The sequence below is a fragment of the Camarhynchus parvulus genome, chromosome 9 (genome assembly GCF_901933205.1).
Source record: "Camarhynchus parvulus chromosome 9, STF_HiC, whole genome shotgun sequence".
In the NCBI taxonomy this organism is placed as follows: domain Eukaryota; kingdom Metazoa; phylum Chordata; class Aves; order Passeriformes; family Thraupidae; genus Camarhynchus; species Camarhynchus parvulus.
Genome location: NC_044579.1, coordinates 10,153,830 through 10,178,742, shown reverse-complemented (window position 1 = coordinate 10,178,742; position 24,913 = coordinate 10,153,830). Strand labels below are relative to the sequence as shown.

General features: G+C 43.5%; 1 protein-coding gene across 11 annotated transcripts in view; it reads right to left on the bottom strand.

The window, feature by feature from the left end:
* The window catches only part of LPP (LIM domain containing preferred translocation partner in lipoma), a 318,899-nt gene that overhangs the window by 113,670 nt on the left and 180,316 nt on the right, over window positions 1-24,913 (bottom strand). For all 11 annotated transcript variants that reach the window (XM_030954778.1, XM_030954777.1, XM_030954781.1 and 8 more), the window contains one exon: window positions 482-1,156. In XM_030954778.1, the coding sequence (XP_030810638.1) occupies window positions 482-1,156 (675 nt within the window). The remainder of the gene's footprint in view (window positions 1-481; window positions 1,157-24,913) is intronic.

The following is a 24,913-nucleotide window of genomic DNA, read 5'->3' as shown; positions in this document are numbered from 1 at the left end:
ATCAAAACCAGCCTCTCGTGTACCTCCCATCTGCCTGAGGACAGGGAGGACTAACTGTTGAACAGGGATGTCCAAAAGTACATGAAGCAGCTCACACCCATCCTCTCACTTCATCTTGGGAGTGCCCAGAAAAAAAGCTTTGTGTTGAGTGATGCCTTACAGAGGCATGGCCAGGGAGCTCCTTGGGCAACAGCATGTCACAGGGACAAGCCTCCCTCCCTCCTGTGGGCTGACACCATGCTTCCGTATGTGACACCATCTCACTACTTGAAGCTGACAGTTTTACTAAGCCCCTGCAGAGGCTCTTTTCAAAGCAGATGAGATCTCCCTACTCCAGCTTTTAAGAAGCCATATGTAGGGAGATCAGCCCCACACCTCTGATAGCACCACCTTAACCCCCACCACCTTTGAGGGAGTGTCCCAGGCCACATTCAGCCGCATGGCTCTCCCAAGAACGTCAGTGACCACTGGCATCTCTTACCTTCTGCTGCAGGGCGGGCGGCTGCGGGGCCAGCACTGGGTCAGTGATGTAGGTCTTCTTCGTGCCAGGCGGCTGGTAGAGAGCAGGGGGAGCCTGGCCCATGGCATTACTCGCAGGATATGCCGGCTCGGCCTTCCAGGAGCTCTGCGGCACGTAGGGCGCCTCGGAGCCGTTCCTGCCGCCGTAGCCCCCATAGTAGGGCTCCTGGTAGCGGCCCTGCTGGGGCGCGTACCCGTAGGCAGGCTCAGCGGGCCGGCCGGGCGGAGGGCCATAGCCGTAGCCAGGCCCCTGGGGCTGCGGCGCTCCGTACTGAGGGGCAGCGGGCTGGCGGGATGGCATGGCAGCGTAGGCCTGGCCAGGCCCCAGGCTGCCGTAGTGGCCGGGCTGCGGGCTGGGCGGCCGGTAGTGCGGGCTGGGCTGCGCCGTCCTCACCTGCACGTTGAAGGCCGGGCGGCTCGGTGTGGAGGCCGTGGCGTAGGAGGCCGGCACCGGCTGCGGCTTCAGGGTGCCAACGGGAGTGACCGGGATGGGCGCTGGCTGGCCCGGGCCCTTGGCAGTGGACTTCTTAGTGGCGGTGAGGGGAGGCTGGTTGGGGATGATCATCCGCTTGTGGCCAGTGACAGGAGTGGACACGGATGGGGTAGTGGCAGCAGAGCTGCTTGAGGTCCCAGAGCCCTGGAGAGCAAGGAGAAAGACACAGGGTCAGCAGGAGGGGCCACTTGGGCACTGGGTCGAGCAACGACGGGGGAAATGGGGGTTTACAAAATCATCTGTGCAGCAACTCAAACTGCTCAGGAAAGCAGGAATAACCTAGGGCCACACGTTGTAGAATGGTTATAGCAACCTTCCCCTGCTCTGACAGAACACGAACGGCACTGCAGCAGCAGAGCAGAAGTGCCGCGCATGGCATTTCATCTCTCCTTGGAGGCTTCTCCTCCGCCTCCAAGCAAACAAACAAATTAAAAAATGATACACACAAAAAAAAAGGGAGACTCGCCAGAGGATAATTAGGGAAAACCCCATGCACTCCTGTGAAAATGAGTCTGTTTTGAAAGAGAGAAAATGAGATTATACTCTCTATGGAGACATGAAATTCCTTGGGTCCCTAGAGCACTTGTAGGGTTCTGCCCCAATACAGGAGCTCCTTTAATTGTGCAGGAGGAAGCAGATTGGGATAGCCTGCAAGCAGGTCCCAGGCTATAAGACTGAACTTCAATCAAAGCAAGTCACTGAGGTGTCCCTACCCTGGCTGTACTGGTTGAACACCTGGAGTGACCCCAGAAAAGTTAAATGCTACACATGCTTCATTAAAGGGCAGAAAGTGGGTCAGGATTTCCAAGAGCTTCAGAAGTCAGCTCTTACCATGGCAGCCATGTAACCCTGCACCAGTGCCCCAGGCACAGCAGTGCTGGGGCAGCCAGGGAAGAGGATCACAGCAAATGCTACTGCTTCCTGCAATTTGGCCACAGAATGAAGCTTTGTTGCAGTGACGCTGTCTAACAGGCATCATACATCCTTCAGTGTAGTGTACTTGTTTGTCTGGCTTACCTCACATTTAAATGTGCAAAAACACCAATGTGAAAAGACATTTTTGTTAAAGAGCTAACAATGTGAAAACTTCTGAAGAACGCTGACCAACACTCTTTATGTCTTTTCACTACATCAGAGAAGAGTAAACTTGAATTTCTAGGGTTTAGGATTAGGTAAAATTTCTTGCTTCTCTGTTTGCCTTTATTCTAAAAGAGCACCTGAATTTTACGCCTTCTACAGGGAAATGCATTAAAGTGAAGACATACAGTTTGACAGCACTTAACACCATAGTTATATGAGGTTATATCTCATTCAAACTTCCTGTACCAGGCTTGATCTCATCCATGATCTGCTTGATAATCTCCAAGTTCACAGCAGCCCAAAGGCAGACCAGCTCATCCTTTACCCACGCTTATGTGCACTCTAAGGCATGTGACACCTTTAAATGACCAACCTTGTACTTGTCCCCAGATGTTCCTGTTTATGTAGGCACCCTGACCTCCACCTACTGCTCCACCACCCTCTTGCTGGGGAGGGCATGGTGAGGATTCTTCAGGACATGCACAAGCTGCACTGGGGCCAGAGAAATCCTGTGCCTGGTCAGCAGGTGGCGGCAATTAATTGCTGCCAAACCACCCGGGGGGGCTGGAGGAACTTCAGCCGCCTTGAACCTCCAAGGGTTCCAAACTCATCCTCTGTACGGGGTGGGAGAAACTCATCCTCTGTACAGGGTGGCTATGTCCCCCAACACTTGGTAACCACCTCACACAAAGAAAAAAACAAGCTAAGTGCAAGCCATGCAGTTTCTAGTGCACAGCCAACAAGCAAGTCTACCCAAAGGGATAAGGAAGCTCTGCCACCCAACTGGCAGCTCTTCCCTGATGATGTGCAAATACTTTTTTGCTGATGCACTGGTAAAGACCTTACTCCTGCAATCACACCTTCAGGGCAAACCTCCCACAAGGAAACACTATAAATCAGCAAAAAACCCCAGGCAAATAAGAGCATCAGTCTGTTCTGAGAGGTGTGAAAGGTGTGCATTCACAAGTGGGGAATAATATGGCAGCAAACTTCTGCTGGAGGAAAAACACCTCAATGTATTCACACCCTGACCTTGCTAACAGATCCATGACAAGGCAGCACGTAGACAGACAAGAGATTTTCAGACTGAGAGCAAGGAAGAGATGAAGAATGTCTCAGATGAACTGCAAGGGCAGAGACAGGTTAAGGGTCTGTAGCCCTCCATTAATACTGCCTGATTCTTCTACTTCTGAAACACCTGAAGGGAAGCTGGCACTCCTCCATCCCTGCATCAGAAAACAACTGCACCAGCATTCATTGCTAGCAAGAAAACTTGCTTTCTGTCAGAATTGTTCTCCCATGTCAGGTTGGCATTTATGCCTGGGAGTGCCAGAAACTTCCCCATTTCCTCACCTATTTCATTCTTGTAAATTATAGTAGTTTGTCCACTTACTGTAATGGGATGAAAGGTCCACAATGCAGCACTGTGTAATTACCACCAGAAAAGCATTTTTCTTTTCCATGTGAAGAGGTAGAAGGTAGATAATGTTATAAAGGAAATGGCCTGTCTAGGGGAGGGGAAAAGACCAACCCAAAACAACATAAGTGAGCCCTGTTCATCACATTCTGTATTTCTGAATGCAAACTCTGGAAGCAGGTCATGACAGATGCTATTAAAGCTCTTCTGATTCTATCTCAAGAACTGGGTGACTTCAATCTTACATATAAGCATCCACATAATACATAACACACATAAACATCCACATGACACTTCACTGATGCCAGTCTCCTGCCTGGACTGGAATACACCTTAAGAATAAATTATAAACCTTCCAAAAATCCCCCAAACCCTCACAATCTGTGGATCAGTACTGAGCAGCTCCTGTGTTTGACACGACAAAGAGGATGAGCTGCAAGTATCCCCTCCTGCACCAGAATCCAGTGAAGGAAGGTGGCAATTTGGGGCAGCAGAGCCCAAAGCTTGCTATCAAGTCCACAGCAAAGGCCCGAGCTAACAAGTACCGGCTGCATTGTGGCATCAAACCGCAGGCTGCCTTGAGGAGGAGGAAGTTTGCATCAGTAGGAGTCCCCAGAGGCGCCCTGCGTGACTCATTCTGAATTCCTCTGAGGGCACTGGGCAAGTGTGTGATGAAAGCTGGGGTTTATGGGGGGAGGTGTAAGCCTAGCTGATGTGATGTAGTAGAGAAATGGGACGGGCTGCAGGGAATTTAACACTACTGGAGCATTGATGATTTATGAGGACACAAGTTGGCTGTAGCTCTTGTGCAAGGACACAGGTGAGGTATCACCATAAATCCTCTGCCCTTTTGCCTGAGAGAGAGAAGGGTGGCCACAGTCCAGCCATGCACTCAGATATCACCCCAGGCTTAAACCCTAAGGTTACTAATGGATGAAGAAAAAACTTTAAAAATGAACAGTAACTAAGGACAAGATTCCTGCTCTGAGGACAGGAATGTGTGAAAGGATGAGAAAAGGGTACTCAGATACCACTAGAAGAGAGATTACAACAGCTGTCTGGAAGGCACTAGGAGGATAGGAAGGATGGATGAGGCTGTAAAGATGCCAGGTAGATGGAGTAATAAACAGAAGGCTGGAAGGGGCTATCAATATCACTGGGTACAGCCTAACAAAACAGATGACTGTCACAAATGTTTCACCCAAGTGAATCCATAGAACTTCCACCAAGGCAACCAGGTAGATTCATCCAAAAGCACATCAAAGTGACTGCTCAGAAACATGAAAACAAGTAGAAACAGGAGGGAAAAAAAAGAGGAAGACAAAGAGTGAATTCATAGGAGCACAGGCATCCCTTTCTCCAGCAGCCCCTGGACAGCTCATTTCAAAACCATACTGCATTTGCAAGTGATTATCACAGCCAAACACACTCTCTGACATCCTCTGAGGGCTGTTTTCAGAGGAAGACAGGCTTTCCTCTGCTCGCCATGCCCTGATGAAACTGTCTGACACACTTCGCAAGTGCAAATTAAAACCACGCTACTTACCATCAACCCCTTCTTGCAAATTCATATTTGCAAAGAGAGTAAACTAGAAACCCCAGGTGTTGATAACAGAGCCGTTGAGAGAAACCAGAGTAGGAAGGAGTTAAATTCAGAACCTCATCTACCACAAGCATTATAATACAAAATCTTTTTTTTTAAATGGGAAAGCACAAGAGTCTTGTTTAAACACAGATGGAAGTACCTAAATGTACTGCCTCTTCTACAAATGAATTATCCAGCAGTTCAAGTAAAGGTGAACCAATACTGACAAAATCAAGTAAAACTCAACCAAATGTGGGAGGAAAAAAACCCCAAAACACTTCTAAAAAAGTTTACCATGTATAACCATGAGGGGAATAGTTTTGCTTGGCAAATCCTGCCTTGTCTTTTTAAATGCAGAGGAGGTTTATAAACGTTTTTAGGAGTTTCTTGTACCAACCATCATAGGGAAAATCTATGGCAATGTGATAAAGCCACACTGTCCAAGGGATCTGACTGTCAGAGCTGGGTGTCTGGATTCAAAGCTACCCTGGTGGGGAAACCCAAAATCTTGAGTAGCTTTGATTCTTCATCCTGTAGAAATTATTGACACGGATCTTAAATTAAATTCAATGTGCATCTACAACTAAAAAGTCATTGCATAGGTACTAGGGATGAAACCTGTTGTTCTACAGAAATTAACCTACAATTCTTTACCATTTGTCAGGGTTAAATCTTAAAAAGAGTACAGAATAATCACAGTCTGCAGCACGAGCATGATTCATATGATCAGCTGGAATCCATTTAAAAAGGACTTCATTCTTTTACTTTGCACATTTGTAGAATTATTTTTATAGAACCCCTTCAGTTACTCAAGTTTCAGAGACTGAATCAAAAATGCCAATACAAAGTTTATCACATTCTATTCAATTCTCCAGACATTTTTTCATAAAGTAGGTATAGTTGAATAGCTTTAGCCCTTTAGCTGTCAAATTATTACATACAAAGATATACATTATTCCAGCTCAGTGATTTTCAACCTTTATGCTCGGCAGCCCCCAAATGTTTTTCAGAAGAGACAAGCTCTTTTATGGAGAAAGCTAATCTATTGGCAATAAACATGGGTTTTTCAGTTACCTTTCATTGAATTCTTCTTAGTTACCTTAGGAGTGATCCATGGACCCCCAGGGCTTGCAGAGCAGAGGTTGAGAACCACGGCTCCAGCTGGGGCTGCCTTTTTTGGGCATTTCAGTCACTAATTACTCCAGGATAGGAATGAAACAACTCTTCTTCCTCGAAAGGCAGAAACCTGGCAACTACCGGTGGGCTGAACCCAAGATGCGGTGTTCTCAGGGGGCTGCCAGTTCAACGGGTCACTGCAGCATCTCTCCTCCTAACTCAGCCCCTCTTCCTGCATGGTCCACTGACACAGGCTGGGCTGCAACACAGGGCCAGCTCAGGCCACCTGAAATCCTTTAAGTAGCACTCAAAGGTGGTGGAAGTTGGAGGCCTGGGTGGGAAAGGCAGCAAACGGTAAAAAAATCAACTTGGCTTTTCCTATCACCAATGATGGGCATTCATCTTGGCTTGCTGGAGGTGCTTAAAGCTCCCTCTCTCTCTGAAATGTACCTCCACAGGGTCATTTATTCCATTCTAATATTGAAGCCTAAAACAGGGGAGATGAATCAGCCACTGGGGGAATCTCCTTCTCTCCACTGACTGTATAAGAAGCGTAAAAACAGGCAAGACAAGTCACTGAATATTTAGACAGCACAAGTTAGTGGAGACAAATGCCACAATAAGCAGGTAATTTTGATGTGACTGTAAGAAGCAGAGATCCCTTTTCCCTGCATTAAGTGCCCTGCCACTCAAGCTCAGCTACAGCAGCACACCAAAGGGATTTCTGAGTGCCAGTAGCTCAGACAATCTGCCAGGATCCTGCTGCACCCTGTAGCCAAGGCATGACCAAGAGATTGTGTTGCAAGTTTATTTCTAGTGTATGAAGGGGGCTGACATGAATGGGACACCCTTCCCCACCTCCTCTTCCACATCTGTGCTGAACAGTGGCTCCTGATGGAACTGGAGCTGCTGCTTTTCCAGGAGTAGCATCTGGGCTGAGCCTCCCTTCTGCCTGAGGTAGCAAACCTCAGCTCCCCTTCAGTATGGGAAACATAACCCCAGAGAAAAATAAAATACTCTGGTTTGAAACCTTGGTCTTTAGGTACCTGAAAATGTGAACAGGGATTTTAGGGGCTTTCCTGATGTGCAGACACCTCTACCTCCTGCTGACTTCAAATTCTGTATTTGAACAAGCTGCTTAACCAGTGATAATGTATGGCCAAGTTCCCCTGAACCTGTCTGAAATAACATCTGGGTGAAAATGAGAAATCTGGCCTCCCATTTGGGACTTGCAGATGCCTGGAGTCCTGGTAGAGCTCCAGCTGGGTTGCTTCATGTCCGAGATCCTGAGTGGATGGATTGTTCCCATTTAGCATATCTGATGCATTTTCAATATATAGCATTCCCTGGCCTTCTTTGTAAGGTCCAGACAGTCCAAGCACACTGAGGACACATCTTTACAACTCTGCAATGCTGCTATGCTGTGCACACAGCTCAGTTGCTAACACAGATTTCTTTTAAGTGTCAAAATGTCCTTAGAACCTAATCCAAAGTTTTGAAGTCTGGTCCAAACCTTAAACCCCTCAGCCAAAACACGTTTATAATCAGATGAAGTTTTTCTTTACACTTTCATCATTCCTTCATTTCTAGTTTACAGCTGACAAGTGAGTGTCACGGATGTATGGACTGTGCATGGAACAGCAGCTACACTCAGACTTTGCAGATGTGAGATTCAATTTGCTGGCTTGATCACCAGAAGCTATCAAGATATTCAAACAGACTGCTCCCAGGCATTACAGCAAAAGAAGAGGAGAAATCTAATAAAGTGTTCATCTCTGGTTCTCAAATGAAGAGAATACCTTGTGAATGCCATAAAGAACACAACTGCTGCTGATCTGTTTTTCAGCTGCTACCACAGGTGGAAAAGGAGTCAATATACTTGTTAATGTTTCTGTCCATAACCTCTTTTGTACTCCTTGTGATGGCCCAGCCTGAAACCATGGGAGATGGTGCACAGAAGAAAAGGTGCTAAGAGCTGACCTCCAATATTTTATCATGGAAAACAGCCTTCCTAACTGACACGTGCAGTTACAGACACACACCTTGGTTCAGCTTTCAGTGCGGGTGTCAAGTGTTTTAGGCAATCTGGGTTTCCACTTTGCAACACTCCATTAATTCCAAAGAGTCTGAACACATCTGAAAAATTTGGTCTCCAAAACACAACAGTGTTATGCCAGGGAAGAATTTCCTTCTCAGTTTCATATTTACTTTTTTGTTTACCTAATACTATCGCTACGATGACTACTCTGAGCTTTTTATTTGCTTTTCCTTTTCTGATGACTGATCATCTGGTATTTATGAGAAGGACTCTCTGAGACACTAGTTTTAAAAGATGTGCAAACAATTGACCTAAATACTTTTAATGCTGGTGGACAGTCAAGGTCCATAATTCTAGCTTAATTCATTGAAAGGGTTAGTTATTATTTAAACTCTTCTACTTAAGCAACTCAACTTGACCACTTCACAACATCTACAAGAATATCAGATATCAGCATGAGACATAACTGTCAAAAGTTACAGAAGATGCCAGTCAAGAGAAGTTAAACATTTTCTGAATTCATCTTGGGATATTTCTGTAATTTCCCACTCTTATCACTAAAATGACATTATTTGCACCCATCTGGACCTGAGGACCATGCAATGGCAGCCCCCTGCACAGATTTAATTAGTGGTACATGGACTCAGCAGTAAATTACATAAAGAGCTGTAAAAAGGCACCACATCTCTTTGGTCACACCAAAAGGCAGAACTACTGAGGACAATCCCAGAAGCAAAGACCACAAAAAAACCAGCCCTGCACCATGTGAAGACAAGTCACCACGTGCATTGAGCATTGAAAGAGCTGCTTGAGGAACACCTCCTCTAAGTCTTAGCAATGCAGGAACGTCCAAAACGTTTCCATTCACCAAACTCGGCCCTTCTAATGGGCTGAACAAATTCCCTTGCTTAATTCAGGCAAATATTGCTAAGCCTGACAATGGGGAAGCCCCCACCCCCCTATAAATAAGAACTTTGGGTAAGCAAAGTATTTTTATGACTTTTGCTATTACTAAGCTAGTAAAACTTAAAGTATCATAATTACAGCACCCACAGACTTTTTTTCCTTCCTTTTATAACTTGCTATTCGTAATGGAAAAGAAGTTCCTGTGCATGACAAATATGGGCAGGTTTGAGGGTTATGCCACTATCCATGGATGTGCATCATGATTACAAAAAGTAGATTAAGAAGGTATAATGGAAGATGCATGAGTGAGGGAAGAGATCTGCACCTCTGAGTGACAGGACAAAATTCCACATACATGAAGTCTTCTGGAGAAGTCTTCTACAATTTATATGGAAAAGTTATCATTTTCTATTGTATGTTGAATAACAGACACAAAGAAGACTGCAAAACTGCTATAAAAACTTCTCATTTCCTACTAAATTGCAAAGGAGTTTTAGAGTGTTTATAGTGTACAAGGTTTCTTCCTTTTTTAATTCTACAGAACACTAAAAAAGTGTGCATATGCACACATAAAATAATAGGAAATACATATGCACACAGACACTACTTGGTTTACTTTGTGTTACTTATTTGTTTATGATTCCATTTATTTGGTGCATTGCATTTATAACGTATTTATCTTTTAGAATTCCAAAACTCTATTAAACCAGATTTAAAACATTTTCCTACCAGAGGGCATAAACATTTTTGAATGTTAGTATTGTCTCTATTTCCTGTGAAAACCATGTGTTTTCATTCTTCTTTTCCCCACATTTTAAAGCCTGTGCAAATAGCAGTGCAGAAGAGCAGAAGCATCCGTGAACAATTCTGTGTTCATACAACATCTGCTTTCTTATGGTTCACTTGAGGTCCAGAACCCACTGTCATCTGCCAGTATTTTTAGTGAGCTACAAAATGGTTCAAGTTAATAAGTTGAGAGGTTATAGCATGAGGAAAAAAAAACTGTATAGCCACACCAAAAAAATAAGTCTAACAAAAAAACCCCACAAAAAACCAAATCAAAAAAACAAAACCAAAAAAAACCCATAAAAGACAGTCATATGTGACAGAGAGGTTATTTTCCTATTAGATTCAGTGTACACCTTTCCAAAAGGCTGATGAGCTCCAACAACAGGTCAAATTTAACAGTTTTCCCAGATGGCTCCTTCTGGGAAGTGGAGTGGAACATTCCCTCATTTATCCGTCTGCCTGGGTTATCACCACTGCCCGAAATACCTTAATCTTTCCACAGTATCACAGACTCCAAGCACGGTGTTGAGAAATCTGATTGGAAAGGTTTTCTTCCACCTGCTGTAGCTTTTAAAATTAGTCTCCAGGTATATAAATATACACACCAAGATACACAGAAACCCCCTGCAGCACTTCTAGTCAAAACACCAGGGCAGTACTATAACCAGTCAGAAAGAGTGAAAGAGAGAGCATTAATTTATAGCACAAGCAAAAAAGCCATCTGTACCACAGAAATACTTGGGTATGAAACAATACAGAAAGTTAAGATTATTTTTAAATTCAAGTGTTAACTCAGAGTAATCACTGTTTCTGCACTATTTTCCTCTTCTCATAGAACATATAATTACATTAAATGTATGGTAAACAAAATGCTACTCGAATAACACACTGATAAAAATTTAGAATCAGAACAGTTTCACTGTAAAAAGCCTGTGTAAAGGAATGTCAAATCCATTGCCTCACCAGGCTTCATTCTGTTGCAAACAGCATTATAAATTAATCCAGTTTTCCTAAATATGCCTTGAGGAAACAAAACCACAAATAGCCATTGTAAGCTTTAATATAAAAAACCCACAAAAAATATGAAAGAACAAACAAAACCCTTCTCTTCATTCTTAACCAGAATGCAGGAGCTGTGTTTTCAATGACTGATACTGCTGACTAGGTTAAATAGATTGCAAAAAAAAGTCAACCTTTTTTGATACAGCTAAGTACTACACTCTAGTTTAATATCAGGTTTTCTCCTTTGCCATGCTCCATTCTGCTCAGTGAGTTTCAGGAAGGAAAAAAAAAAAGTTCCTAAACTTCATCACTAATGACCTAATGAGCCTAATTAAGTTATGATTTGTAATTTTCCCCACTTACACTGCTCTTGGACCCAAATAACATCCCAAAACATTTGCTCCATGGCTTGCTGACTAGGTTATCACAGTCACAGCTTACAAGTAAAATACTCTTCCATACCCCTGAGTGCCTGAATTGCATTTTTAAAAGTGCTTTTTATCAAGCCAGATTCTGATCTTGGGACAGTGGTGCCAGCTCAAGTGTGTCTATTGATTCCAGCAGATTTACTCCAAACATGCTGGCTGCTGCAGATCTGAATTTGGCCTTCTATTCCCTCTGCATTCACCATGCTTGCCTCCCCACGAGGAACACAGTGGAGGTTTCTATGCAAACAGGAATGAATCCTACCAATCTGACCTTCTCCAGGTACTAATCGTGCAGCTTTGCCAAAACTCAACACACTGGAGATCTTGGCAATTCATCCTGCTGCAGCCTGAATGAAAGCAAATGAAACTTCTAATCGAGATTAAATACAGCCTGCACTGGACTAAGCCTCAGCACCTCCAAGGACTCAGCTCAGCCTGTCCCAGCAGCAGCACTTCCAGCCGTGCACCCTGACCTGTGCGCCCAGTCATGAACCCTTCTGCATGAGGAACTGAACCCAAGTGTGCTAATTCCAAACAAACAGACATATCTTCCCTCTCTCCTCACTTCTTTCCTTGTGGTGGATGTATAAATGCGTACTGATGGCTACGGTGACTTGCAGTCTAACTGATTTTGACATTTTTAACTCCAGAATTTGAAACAGTGACTTTCTAGCTCTGGGGCAGGAGTACTAAATGCTAAAAACCTTTGGGACTTTGGGAAGTATTAGTTTTAAATCTGAGATCTTGGCTTCAACAATGTTTTTAACAAGGGCTCAAAGCTCTCCAGAAGTCAGCAGCGGATGCCCAAAAACTACAACAAATTTTGGATCCAAAATGGAGTTTTGTGGCTTTAATTCTCTTTTGTCACAGGTCAAATTAGGCTCCAGACTTGAACTTGAGGGGAGGGAGGAGAATTCAGGTTTAGGTGTGAATTTATGATGGGATTAAATAATATTTAATTTCTAGTTTGTAATGAAACCCTTTTCTCTTTTTTCTCTCTTTTGCGGTTTATGATGTATTTGTATTTTAAGAAAAAAATTATGCACAGAAAAACATCCTGGCATCACAAGTCATCAATAAATCTTTTTTCCATAACAACCCACAAAAATTCACTGCAGGACCCAATTGTTGAAACACAAAGCAATGACATTCTATAAGCTTTCAGAAGTATCATTCTAACCCTTGTGGACTCGATGAATTCTCTAAATGAGTCACTGGCCTCTCAATGGAATTGTCAAAACTTAGGTTAAGCCAGGTTAATTCCCTTCCCCCTTTAATTTAGAAGTCCAGCTGCAGCGCGTGGCTTTCCAGTGAAAAGGTCTAAATGCAGAACCCATTCACCCTGAACAGGAAATCTCACAGGGCCCAAAGCTAATTTTTTTCCTAAAAGTTAGAGATAAGCCACACTTACGGGAAAAAATGTAATTTCTGATGCCTCATGGGCCATGTGATGTAAAAATCAATATTCCTCTTACATGGCACAAATAATTTTCTACTGAAGGTTAAAGGATCATGGTTGAAGCTACTACAGTTGGGGAGGGAGGAAGGGCAGTTGTGAGGAATGGGGGATGAGGAGAGGAGAGACTTTAACTGGAGCAGGGATAAGGGAGATGCTGAAAACAACACTTCTAACCAAGGCAAGTGAGCAGATGTGGCATTGATCATAAGGTCACAGAAGTGTTTGGGTTGGACAGGACCTGAGCATCCATCCAGTCCCAAACCCCTGCCATGGGCAGGGTACCTTCCACTACACCAGGTTGCTCAAACCCCATTTAGCCTGGGCTTGAACACTCCAGGGATGAGGCAGCCACAGCTTCTCTGGGCAACCTGTGCCAGCGCCTCACCACACTCGGGGAAGAATTTCTTCCTTATATTTCATCTAAACCTGCTCTCTTTCAGTTTAAAGCCATTTCCCCTTGTTCTGCCCCTACATGCCTTTGTCAAAAGTCCATTTGGGGTTGGGCTGAGGGTTTCAGCTAGGTGGGACAAGGAGGTACATCCTTCTGCCCCACAGGCTGTCCTTGGGCATGATGATGAGCGCTCCTCTCTCTGCCCAAGGCTAGCTGTGACAGCTCCAGCTCCCAGCACAGCACCCTGCTCTACTGCCTTGCTTCCACCACACAGTGTCAGCTCCTCTAGAACCCCCAAAAGAGAGACTTTGCTGGGCATATCATACTCTTCATCATGGGATAAACTATACTGAAAGTAGAGCAATTTTTTATACTCCCTCCCCTACTGTGCCAGAAGTTCACTTGAAAACATTACTGCCTACTTTGTTAGGGACAAAACCACTCAACTTCCAGGCTAAAATACTTCATATCCAGTTTGTCCTCAGGAATGGGTACAACAAACAGGAATCACAGCTACTCATGCCATTGATGTTGATGATCTACACTAATTTGGTTGCAACTGGTGAACCCTCTTTAGTCTTCCAACAGCACTACAGATCTCACCACTGAGAACATGTCCTAAGGAGGACAGGATTTGTCTCAGCAGTAATTAATTCACTTTTTACACAATAATAGTAAAACCTAATAGCAATTAGAAAAAAATATGGCAAAAGAAATACTAAAAAAAAAAAGATAGAGGAAAAGAAAATAGTTTATCCTACTACTACTACTACAGAGAAATATTTAACTGAGGGCTCTGGGCTTCATTTTAAAAAATGCAGTTTTCAAGAGTGCAGAAAAAGCTTAAAACATAAAAATTAAAGGGATGGAAAACTAAAAAGAAACTGAAATAAGTTTTCTTTAACGAGAAAACAAAAATTATTTTAGACTGATCCTGTGATATTTTTAACAGCTGGAATTGATAATACTGAACTTGGCCATAATTCTACTATATTCAGCTTTGTATCAAAGTCCACATGACTTTCCCATGAAACAGAAGAATAGATATATAGGCTGATAGACAGATGGATAGATACATAAAAATAAAAGGGAAAGATATAATTAGGAAAGGGAACATTTTCTTGTCTGTTCTTTCAGTATGTTTTTTTTTAAATTTCAATTTCTACCTTATTATTTCCTACAAGTAGAAACAGATTTTGCTCTCTTTCAAAAAATTCTTAAACAGAAAACCTCCTTTGACAGCTTCAACAGCAGATTAATCACTTTTGTAACCCACAAAAAAAAAGTTTTCTGGAAAGCATAACTGTCTGTAAATGTAAATGACAGTATTACTCTCTCTTATGCTAAGACGCCTACACGTTCTCTCACTTCCATGACTCAGCACCAGATAAAAGCTTGTAAGATAATAAGCAGCAAACCTTCTTTTGAAAGAATAAAAATAGTTTAAAAAACTCCAATTCTTGCTACCCCCCTTAAAAAATAAATCCTTATGGTGTTAAAGCAAATTCTGCCAACAGATTCCTCTCCCACTGGAATAAGATACAAATATCCCAAGGACTTAAGGACTTCAGAAAATAGAGGGACCAGGCTCAAGCAACATCAAAATCCAAACACATGCAAACATGAGAGGCTTTTCTTTTTCTCCAAATGAGCAAGAATGGGTTTGTTTCAACAAACAGGAATTTTATTACTGTTCATCTCCTGCTTTGCTCTAATTTGGTAGACAAATGAGTTGAAATTTTGCTCACCTATAATGAAAATTTCCAGGCACTCTTAAGGCAATGCACTCATGCCAAAAATCACAGAAACCCGTGGGGAAGGGAGGGGAATTTCAGTGGGACTTCCCCTCCTGCCCTGTGGTCCTTGTCTGACTTGAGCTTGTTGGAGCCCAAGTAACTTCTCCTTCAGCCAACCAAATCAGGGGCAGACCCTTCAGACCAAAATATTCTTATTTTGGATAAATCTTTGGGAAAAGAAAAAGCTGAAAAAGAGGGGCTCAGACCTCTAGAACTAGGCTCTTGTGATGTCCCTGAAATGAACAGGAATGGTTTTGATGCCAAAATATTGCCAGTGAGCTTGTGAATGCTGCTGGAATAGAGACAGCCATCTCCTCTCCATGCACTCTTGTCAGCCCCAGCACACAGGTTAATTAACCAAAGGGTGGCAATCAAAAGAGGGCTGATTATTTACTTATTGAGCAGAGATGCTGCTGGGTGACTTCCCAAGCCTCAGTACAATCTGGAGTTCCTCTTGCTGAGTGCTGGACATTTCATTTGAGAGCTTCCTCCACCTTATGTGCTGGGTGGGTGCCCGTGAGTCTGTACCCCTCAGAGCAGCTCATTCTACCAGGAGTAGAGGTTATCCAGGAAATAAATCAGGAAAATGCTGTCCATGCCTGTAACTTCTGGAAGAAGCAGAGTCTAGCTAAGGAGCACACACAGCCTCTCCTGAACATGCTGCTACTGCTGACTTTCACATTTTTTACACTGAAAATAGTAAGCTAATGGAATTAACCACAGAAGTTTAAATTTAAAGGGAAGCGCCAGGGTAAGGCATTCCAGGCCATGGGTGCAGGAGTTCTTGACAGCAGGATGCTTTGAACTGAGCCAGAGGTAGAATCAAACTCTTTGAAATACCTTCATTAATAGAGTGCACCTGCTCTGGCAGGAGGCTGGGGAGCAGAGCTGAGCTCGCAGCGTGGTGCTGGCAGAGCACACGTGTCCCACACAGTCCAAGGAATGAGCAGGAGCATCCCCAGCTCAGCTGCTCCCTATCACTGCACGGGGAGCACGGAGCAAATGCAGCAGTCTCAGGGTGCTCCAGCTCAGCTGGCTGCCAGGAGGGTGAAGAACTGCCACTGACAAATTCAGTGCCCCTCATCTTTGTAGAGCTTCAGATTCTCAGCAGGGTCCTTCAAGCACCAAATACTTCTCAAAGAGAGCAAGCACAGCTGGGAAAGGCACGGCAGAGGGCTCCCATGTACCCAGCCACCTTTATCCCAGTGCTACCAAGGAAAAGCCCTATGAGCACTAGGTAAGAATTTGCAGGCCCAGAAAATGACAGCATGGGCATATTCATATTTGTGTCTCAAAACCATGCTTGTTATTTCACCAATAACAGATTTCCATGTCCAAATTTGACTGAAAGCAGGTGTAGTCCAGTGGTTTCTGTACAACCACATCTGCTCATACTCCAGGGCAAACGCCAAACTATTTATTGCTACTTAAAATTTATTGCATTTTTAGTCCTCCTTCCCAAAACTGCTTTTGTTCTAAAAATTCCTTTAAAATCCTTCTATGCCAACTGGATAAATCAAATCTGACAATTAAAATGGCAAATTGTTCAGAACCTCAGAGTTTCCACCTGAGGATCTCCAAGTACTTTCAGAACTTAAACACGCTTAATCACTCCCATGCTTCTTGCAGAAAAGAAAAAAAGAAAAAGCATCCTTCTAAATTCTCTTTTTACAGATGAAAAACTGAAGTCCTGGGAGTCCCAAACAGCCTACTAGGAAGCTGCTTGCCCAAAGACTCCTTATCCACTGAATCAGAGGCAGGGCTGGGAAGGGAAACCAGGAGTTTCAGCAACTCTCAGTCCTCTTGTTCTCGCCACTTCATCAAACAACAGGGACAGCGATGTGATCATGCAGTTGTCAGTGTTTTCCCTCAAGGGGCTGGACAGAAGATGCTGAAAGCATTTGATCCACATATGAGCACTGAACAGTATTGTTCGACACTGAGAATTCAGACATAAATAACTGGCTTGTTTGGAATGAGTAAAAGGATGCCTGTGTTTGCAGGAATCTCACAAGAGGGAGTAAAGAACCAGGGTGTTCCTTTTCTTTTATTATTACCTTTTTTATTTCTTTTGTAGCAGTGTCTGGAAATAACCCATCAGCCAGAGGAGCTGCTCCCGCTGCTGCTGTGGCAGATGGCAAGCAGGGCTGGAGAGCAGGGCTCTGCCTCGGCAGGGCTGTGTGGGGAATTCTGCAGCAGGAAGAAACAAGGCGAAATGTGCAGGCTGCCGTCTGCATTCAGATCAAGCGCTGTCTGTTGCTAGCAGCACAAGTTGTTCTGAAAACAAGAGTCAATCATCTGTAGCCTTATTTCTGTACATTTCCTGCAGGGGTCTCATGAAATAAATGAGAATAAATGTAAGGGCGAGAGTTCCTATTAGGAGCAGCCTCATCAGCATCACCCAGCCAAGCATTTACGTCATCAGCATGCTAATTTAATCAGACCTGAGCAGTGATGCTATAAATGGATTACCATTCCAGCTAGTGTGGTTACCGAGGTAACTCAGCCCTTTGTGCCACAGATACAATCGGCTTAATGATAATAAAAACCTCAGCACAAATGAAACAGAAGGAAAAGCCTGACAGGGCTGACGCATACACGACCCCTTCTCTCCTCTCACCCCTCCCCTTCCCCAACCTCAGCCGCTCACTGCAATAAAATTAAGTGCTGCTGTGATCTGTATGCACAACATTCCCATAGGGAACACGCAAGTAAATAGAACCCGCGGAAATAATTAATACAGACCAACAACTGATGTCGTCAGCACTACTTAGTCATTCCTCCAACCCTGAATGGCAGAGGGACACACAGACAGAAACAGTACACGGGCAGATTCCAAAGCTCCTGCAAAGGGATTCAGAGAAGTGGCTGCCCCCCCCCAGTGCAGCATTAATTATATCAATGGAGTGCTTGGACCAAGAGCTGACTGCAATGGTGAATCCAGTCACTGCCTGTCCCTGCCAGGGGGGAACATTTCCACACCATCTCCTGCTCTGCCAAAACTGGAGGTGACCTGAGACTGGGCATTCCAAAGGCTAGGGAGAAATTTAACTGCAATGTTGTCAGTCCAGAAGCAGAGGTGACCCAGTCCTTTGCAGGAGAGTTAAAATGGGGCTCTGGGGCTTCCTGCATTCACCCAGCTCTGCAAAACCAGCAGCTTACTCACCTCCCTGAATGTTCTTTTCCCTAGCCTGGGAAAGAACATTCCTCGGAAAATGCTAGCCTCAGTGGGCTAAAAGGCAGTGACCATGCCTTAAAATGGACAGAAGGTCATACACTTCAGCTCCTCTAGCTCTTTGCCTGATTGAGCACCAAGTTCCCTGTGGATGCTGAATGCCAAACATTTTCCTACTCAGATGCCAAAGACCAAATTTCCCATAGCATTCAAGATATGATTTTCTTTTCCTCCTACCCAAAACCTCAGCAACTATGAGCAAAACCACCAGTATCTAAGTGCTCAGCTTCCACAGCAGTTCAGGCATTTCACCTGCCCTCACTGCAAGTCACCATGTCCTCTGCTAAAATGCTTCACCTGAAAGCACCGTTTGCTCCAACTGGATCAGGAGTGTACACCATAACCTCAGATCCATCAGGCTCCTGCTGGGTATTGCCTCAGTCAAGGCAGCATCTTAAGGGATTAGCATGAAACCAACAACTTTTGTTGGATTTATCAGAAGTGCGATGAATTCCCATTGCCTATCACATGAACACATGCATCAGACTTGTTGTTTTGTAAATGCCAAAATGCAGTTCACATAGTCTTTGGAAAAAATCCAGAGAGACTTCCCAACATATACAACTGGACATGTACAGAAATAGCTGTGCCCTTGCCTTCATTTCACAGATTAAAAGAATTCTATGTCTGTTCATTCCTGAGGGCAGTTCTTTCCACCTATGTGAGACCAGCTCAACAGCCCAACCACACAATTCTTCACTGAGTGGAGGTACCCAAGTGTTTGGACTCAAGCATAAGTGAGATCAGCTTTTCAGAAGAGAAAGCCCTTTCTGAATTGGCAGAACCCCAGCAAAGTCAAAGCTGCTTCTGTAAACTGCAGCATGTCCCTTCAATGAGCAATAACAGCAGATATGTCTACAGGAAAGACACATTCAGGCTCATCTCTTGGGAAATCTCACTAAATACTTTCTCACTCCTCCACTATGCAGAAGAACACCAGTCCTCCCGGGAAATTTATTACATACTTCCAGAGAAATAGCTAAATAATTCCTTTAGGAGCCCTTTTAGATCAGATTACAGGAGTACACTCTTCCCTGGAAGAGAGAGAATCCTATGCAAATAGCACCAAATTACTATGGAAAGTTACATTCTTGGCTGGAAACACCCGGCTTACTGAAAGCATGGAGCTGGGTGTCCTGATCTAACTGTGCCCTTACTCACCAGCCAGGCAGGTGAGACACAAACAACCCCAGGAAAGAGGCTGGGGGGATAAAAATCCTCAAAGCAGAAGGCAGGCGGTGGAACGCCAGAACGCACAGCTCTGGAAATGGCGCGGCTGTTGATGTGAGAAGGAAGCCATCACCTTTGCTTTGATTTAAAAGTCATCATGACAGCTTGAGAAATTGTAACATTTAAGTGACACAGTGACAGCTTGATCCAGTCAACAACCGCAATTCACAGACGTGCTCTAAACACAAACCCCGCTTCCCCGGGCGCAGAGCAGCCGCTCGCTTGGGAAAGGCGTGTATCCAAAAGGAGATGTAACATTAAAAATGTTCCTCCAGGATCCTCACTTGGCCAGTTTTTCTGCATACACTGTGCTGGTGAGACTTAGAGTAGGGCTCTCTCCACCCCTGTGGCACAGAAAGGATACGAGCAGGCTGGTGGATGGAAAGAAAAGAAGAATTGACATCAATGTCAAATGTTTCATTAATTTCAATGGCAGCTACAGGTATGCAGAACTTCAGAGAAAGCCCTTCTACCACAATCAAGTGAAAATTCAACCATGTCCTTTACCTATGCTCCTCCTGACAGTCAGGTGGGCTCTGAGGTGGTTGCACTGATGCAGGGCAATGCAGAACAGCCCCAGCTCACTGCAGGTGTCCCAGCCCCATTAAAAAGAGAATCAGGCATTCACTAAAATTTACAGTACACTTCTAACCTCTTTATAGTTAGGTGCTTGTTCTTTTGGCCAGCAAGTTCCAGCTAATGGTATTTTGGGCCTAATAATGGTGACTTTTTTTTTTTTTTGGCCTTCCCAATATCCTGCTTATACAATTTAGTGCTGTGGAACAATGCCAGAGTAACTCTCTTGGCAGATGCAGTACAGCCAGGGCTGGCATTTCTTCCCCTGAGGTGTGGCCTTTTAGGTGCCCACAGCACATCTGAGAGGGATTGCCCCGAGCCACTCTGGACATGATTTCTCAATACAGTAGGATTTCTGGGCATTTGCAAGTGGGTTCTAACCCATGGACTGTTTATTAAAATAAATTATAAAAAAGGAAATACAGGAGAATATGTCCACAAAAAAATTAGTCACTAGGCCAAATACTTATTTCATCCCTTAAAATTGTAATGGTAATGCTCTACTGTGCCCCTTCCTGCTGCCCAAAGATCTTGTCATCCACAGGCAACATCAAAAGAATGATTTTGTTATTGTCATTAAGAACATGACTTTTCACCACAGAAGTACAGCACCATAACACAAGCTCACCAGTGGTCAGCTCTCCAGATAGTCTAATGCATTTAAAACATAAGTCTGCTCTCTGTAACCAAGCTTTCGTTGTCTTAAAACCAAATTAAAGTAAATTTTAAAAAAGCTGAAATGCTTTCATAGCTCAAAAATATCCTACAATTATATTTGATACTTAAGAAATATTAAGCCAATGACTGTCCTGAACAGAGAAACTAGTGGTTACAGAGCTCACTGCCTTTGGAACATTTTCTCTGATTTGCAAGTTCCTCAGATAGCAAAGGAAGCCAGAAAATGAAACCTTCAGTAATGGCTCCTTTCCAAGCCTTTATGGCCATGGCTGGGCACTGAATTTTCTTAGAGAGACAGCAGGGCATCCCTGGCTGTGGCTGTGCACAAAGGCAGGCAGTGCCTGCAAGGCATCTCAGACCTGCTGGTCTCAGCTGTCTGGCGGGGGGGCTCTGCACTGTCCCTCGGGAATGGGATCCGCTCAAGGCAACCCCTGATGATCCAGAATGACCTCTCTTAAATAAATCTTACAGCTTGAATGGGACCTCAGGAGTCTGTTCAGCCCAGTCCTCTCCCTTACAGCAGGACTGACCCTACCTAAACTGCTCCAGACAGACTTTTGCACAACCTGACCTAAAGTCCCTCCACTAATCAATGACCCTCTGCTTTTTCGAGCCATCTTCTTCTGGGGTTACCTATCCCTCCTACAGCAGTTTTAATCTAATGGGTAATCTAAATCTCTAGCTGGGTTTTAGGTCCCAGATATTGTGCTTTCTGGTGTAGATGTGTCATTCCCTTTTTCTTTGCAGCTGGAAGCAGACAGACCCTGAACAATTAGGAGGCAAGAACACCCACAGGGAAGAGGTTATTTACATAAACAGGATCACAATGTGTGTGTGTTTATATATTTATTACTTATAAAAAAATACTGCAATCTCTTTTCTTTTCTAATTAAAAGACCCAGTTTGCCCTGCTGCACAATTGCTAAGCAGATTTAAAATGGGGACTTCAGTAGCTATTTTATGGCTAATCAAATGAGTAAATATAATGATCTGCTCCAGTTCCCATTCTGATTACACAGTGTAGCTATTTCTTTCCCTCAATAAGCTCCTTGCACCCAAAAAGAATAGTTTAACAAGCTTCAGAGCAGAATGTTAGGCTCAATTTCTCTAAAGGGTAATAGAGTGGGAGTGTCTGTATAATTAGCTTTGTTGGGCTCCCTCCCTCACTGTACAATACACTCTATACAGAGCTTTCACTGTCTCTCCAGGTCTTCATGTGAAAGCAGAAAAATAATGCAGAGCACATTAGAGTCATACTGGTTGCACAGAAGAGTTTTGAAAGACAGAAAAAGAGCTGGAGAAGTGCTGGCTAATTCAACCCAAAAGGGCTCAAGCTTTAATTTAGCTTTAGCAGTAAAAGCACACATGTTCATGTACATAGCTTATTCATCTCTAATGTATTGAACTCTTAGATGTTTCTGGAAGTTAAGATCTGCCAGACTACTAACACACTGATCAAATCATAGTATAAATCACTAAAGCACACTCAACAATTTCTTCTCTGCATAGAACCTGAAATTAAATTAACAGCATATAATCTATAATGCAAAACATTACCTAACACATTTGGAAGAGTTTGATGCTGAGTTCCCTTGCAGAAAATAAAAGTGTTTGACATACTGATTTTTCACAGCAAGAAACAATTTTTTACACAAGCTGGCAAAAATGTAATATTTTTGTGCTTGCAGAAGAATTTTCAGCTGGAGATTTGAAAATCCTTTCTGAAGTCAGACAGCCAGGTGGGATATGTTATTATTACCACCACTGTTTTACAGATGGAAAGGTTAATGCTAGAAAAATTAAAAATCCTACTGAAAATAAAGGGATGTGTCAGAGATATGTGAGGAAAGGGAGAACAACAGATCCCATCTTGTTCCAAAGTACTGCAGTTGCATCAGACCTCACCCAAATCAGTCATCCTGTATCTCTCCTCTCACTTTGTATTTGCAAGCAATGTGCCCATGGATACTGTCTTTGGAAACTATTACACAAAAAGTTTGGCAAAGAAGTCAAAATCCAGTCAAATTGTTTTATCCTGCAATGATTGGGAGAAAAAAAACCAAAACAAAACAAAAATAAAACCACCAAAACAAACCAGAAAAAAGCAGGGCACTATGGAAGTTACTCTGAAAGCTGCACAGTCGAATCACAGACTTTACCTCTAATAAGTAAAAATAAAATAACACAGGTCCAACAGCCACGTCCACTTTTTTTTTTTTTTTTTTTTTGCATATAAGCTTACAGTTTGCAGTTAGATAGCAATACCTGATCAGAAACAAATGGATACTGCACCTACATTTTTCACATTCCTCTGAAATAACTAAGTATCTCTTGAGCCTTGAAAAGAGAGAGCTAAGACTCAGACTGGTACAAACAGGAGGAATGATTGTTCTGTCACTTCCAGGGCTAGAAAGAAGCAACAGGAAACCACCGTTGCAGGAGTCAAAGGGAAAATATCAAGAATAAGGTGGGTCTGCCCCACCTCCATTGAACTTCTTTGCTATGGGATGTTTTAAATTCCAGAGATTTACATGAGCTCATAAAGCAATTGGATGAGCTGATGGAAGAAAAATCCCTGACTGAATATTAAGGAAGACATAATTTAAATCAAGCCAGTTCTCTCTGAACAGCAAATTCTTAGATAAATGGAAATATTCTGGGGCAGTGTAGATATGAATTTGCACCACTCTTGTCTTCTTTCTCTGGTGTTTATGGGGAAGAACACTGAGCTGGAGTGACCACTCATCTGACACAGGGTGGGCAAGGTCAGGTTCTTAATTTCAGGCCTATATACCTTGACATATGAGAAAAAGATACTGAAAAGCAAAGGTTTTAATTCCAGTTTCTCATGCAGATAGGTTATTTTTCTACAAACCAGACTTTTGCTGCTTCTGTCTTTAAAAAACCAGCAGCTAACCAACACTATAATGATATGAGTCAGGACCAAATATATTTGAGTGAATACACTCCAGATTCAACTTCCCTCCCAGCTCAGTTGTAGACAACAAATCTTACAAAAAGAGCATTTATCTGAGTCCAGGATACCAAAATACTTTCATCAAATGAGCCAAACCAGAGATGAAGTTGAGTCTTCACAAGAGACAGCATTTGAGACCCTCAAGAAAACTTGACAGGTAAATAAGATACTAAAAATTCTCTGGAGGACAGGTTTCCAACAGTGAAATTGCAGTGTCTTCTGCATACAAGTGCAATTAATGGAGTCAAAAGCATGATGGAACCAGTGCTGGATGCACTGTTACATCCCCACACAATGCATTTCCAAAGGAGGTGACAGCTCTGAGCACTAATCTCTACTATCTCCCTTCTACTATTCTGCAATTGTGTGCAGGAAAAATTCCCAGCTGTTGGGCGCAACATTCCACCCGCAAAGCCAGTTCAAGCATCTTTGCAGAACAAGAGGATCACCCTCATGTTTCCTTGGGTCGTTGGCTTGCAGCTCCTCAGAGGTGTATGAGCAGAATGAGGGACCTGGTTTGGATGAATCGGGAGTTCTTAAGCTCTTCAGGCAGAGAACAGCTTAAAAATGGAGAACAGCATCTTGGTGTTGTTGACTCTGCCAACTTAGCCACATAGAAAGGTGAAACAGCTGCACAAAGTTGCAAGGCTGTGCTCCATGTAAGACTGGGAGAGGGATACTTCATCCCAATCCACCCATGCTGCTGTGACAGGAGAGTGGAGAGAATAAAACCGCAGTGGTTCAGATGCAAACACTAAAGGTCACAAATAGAACATCACCTACACACCCTCACTGCACCCAAACACTGCACACTGAGCAGGTGGGCAGAGAAATGGGGGTTTTCTCTATTTAACAGAAGAGCAGCCCAGAGGCAGAAGATGGCTCAGCCAAGGTTACACAACAGCAGGCAGAGGTCTGGCAGTCTCAGGGACACAACACAGCACTGAGAACTTACCTCCTCCTCAGGTTCAGGGCGGGACTTGGTTAAGATAAAGTCTAGGTTAGTGATAGATGCTTCAGACTAAGCACTGCTTTCCTCTCCACTCTTTCAGTGTAGCCTTACTATCTTAAGTTAAAAGGAAATAATTATAAAGCTGATGCCAATCAGTCCAACCTGACCTTTCTTATAGCCAAAGCCCCAAACTCCTACCTAGGAAAACTCTGACAAATGTATCTGAGAACCCTGCAGGGTGCAGCA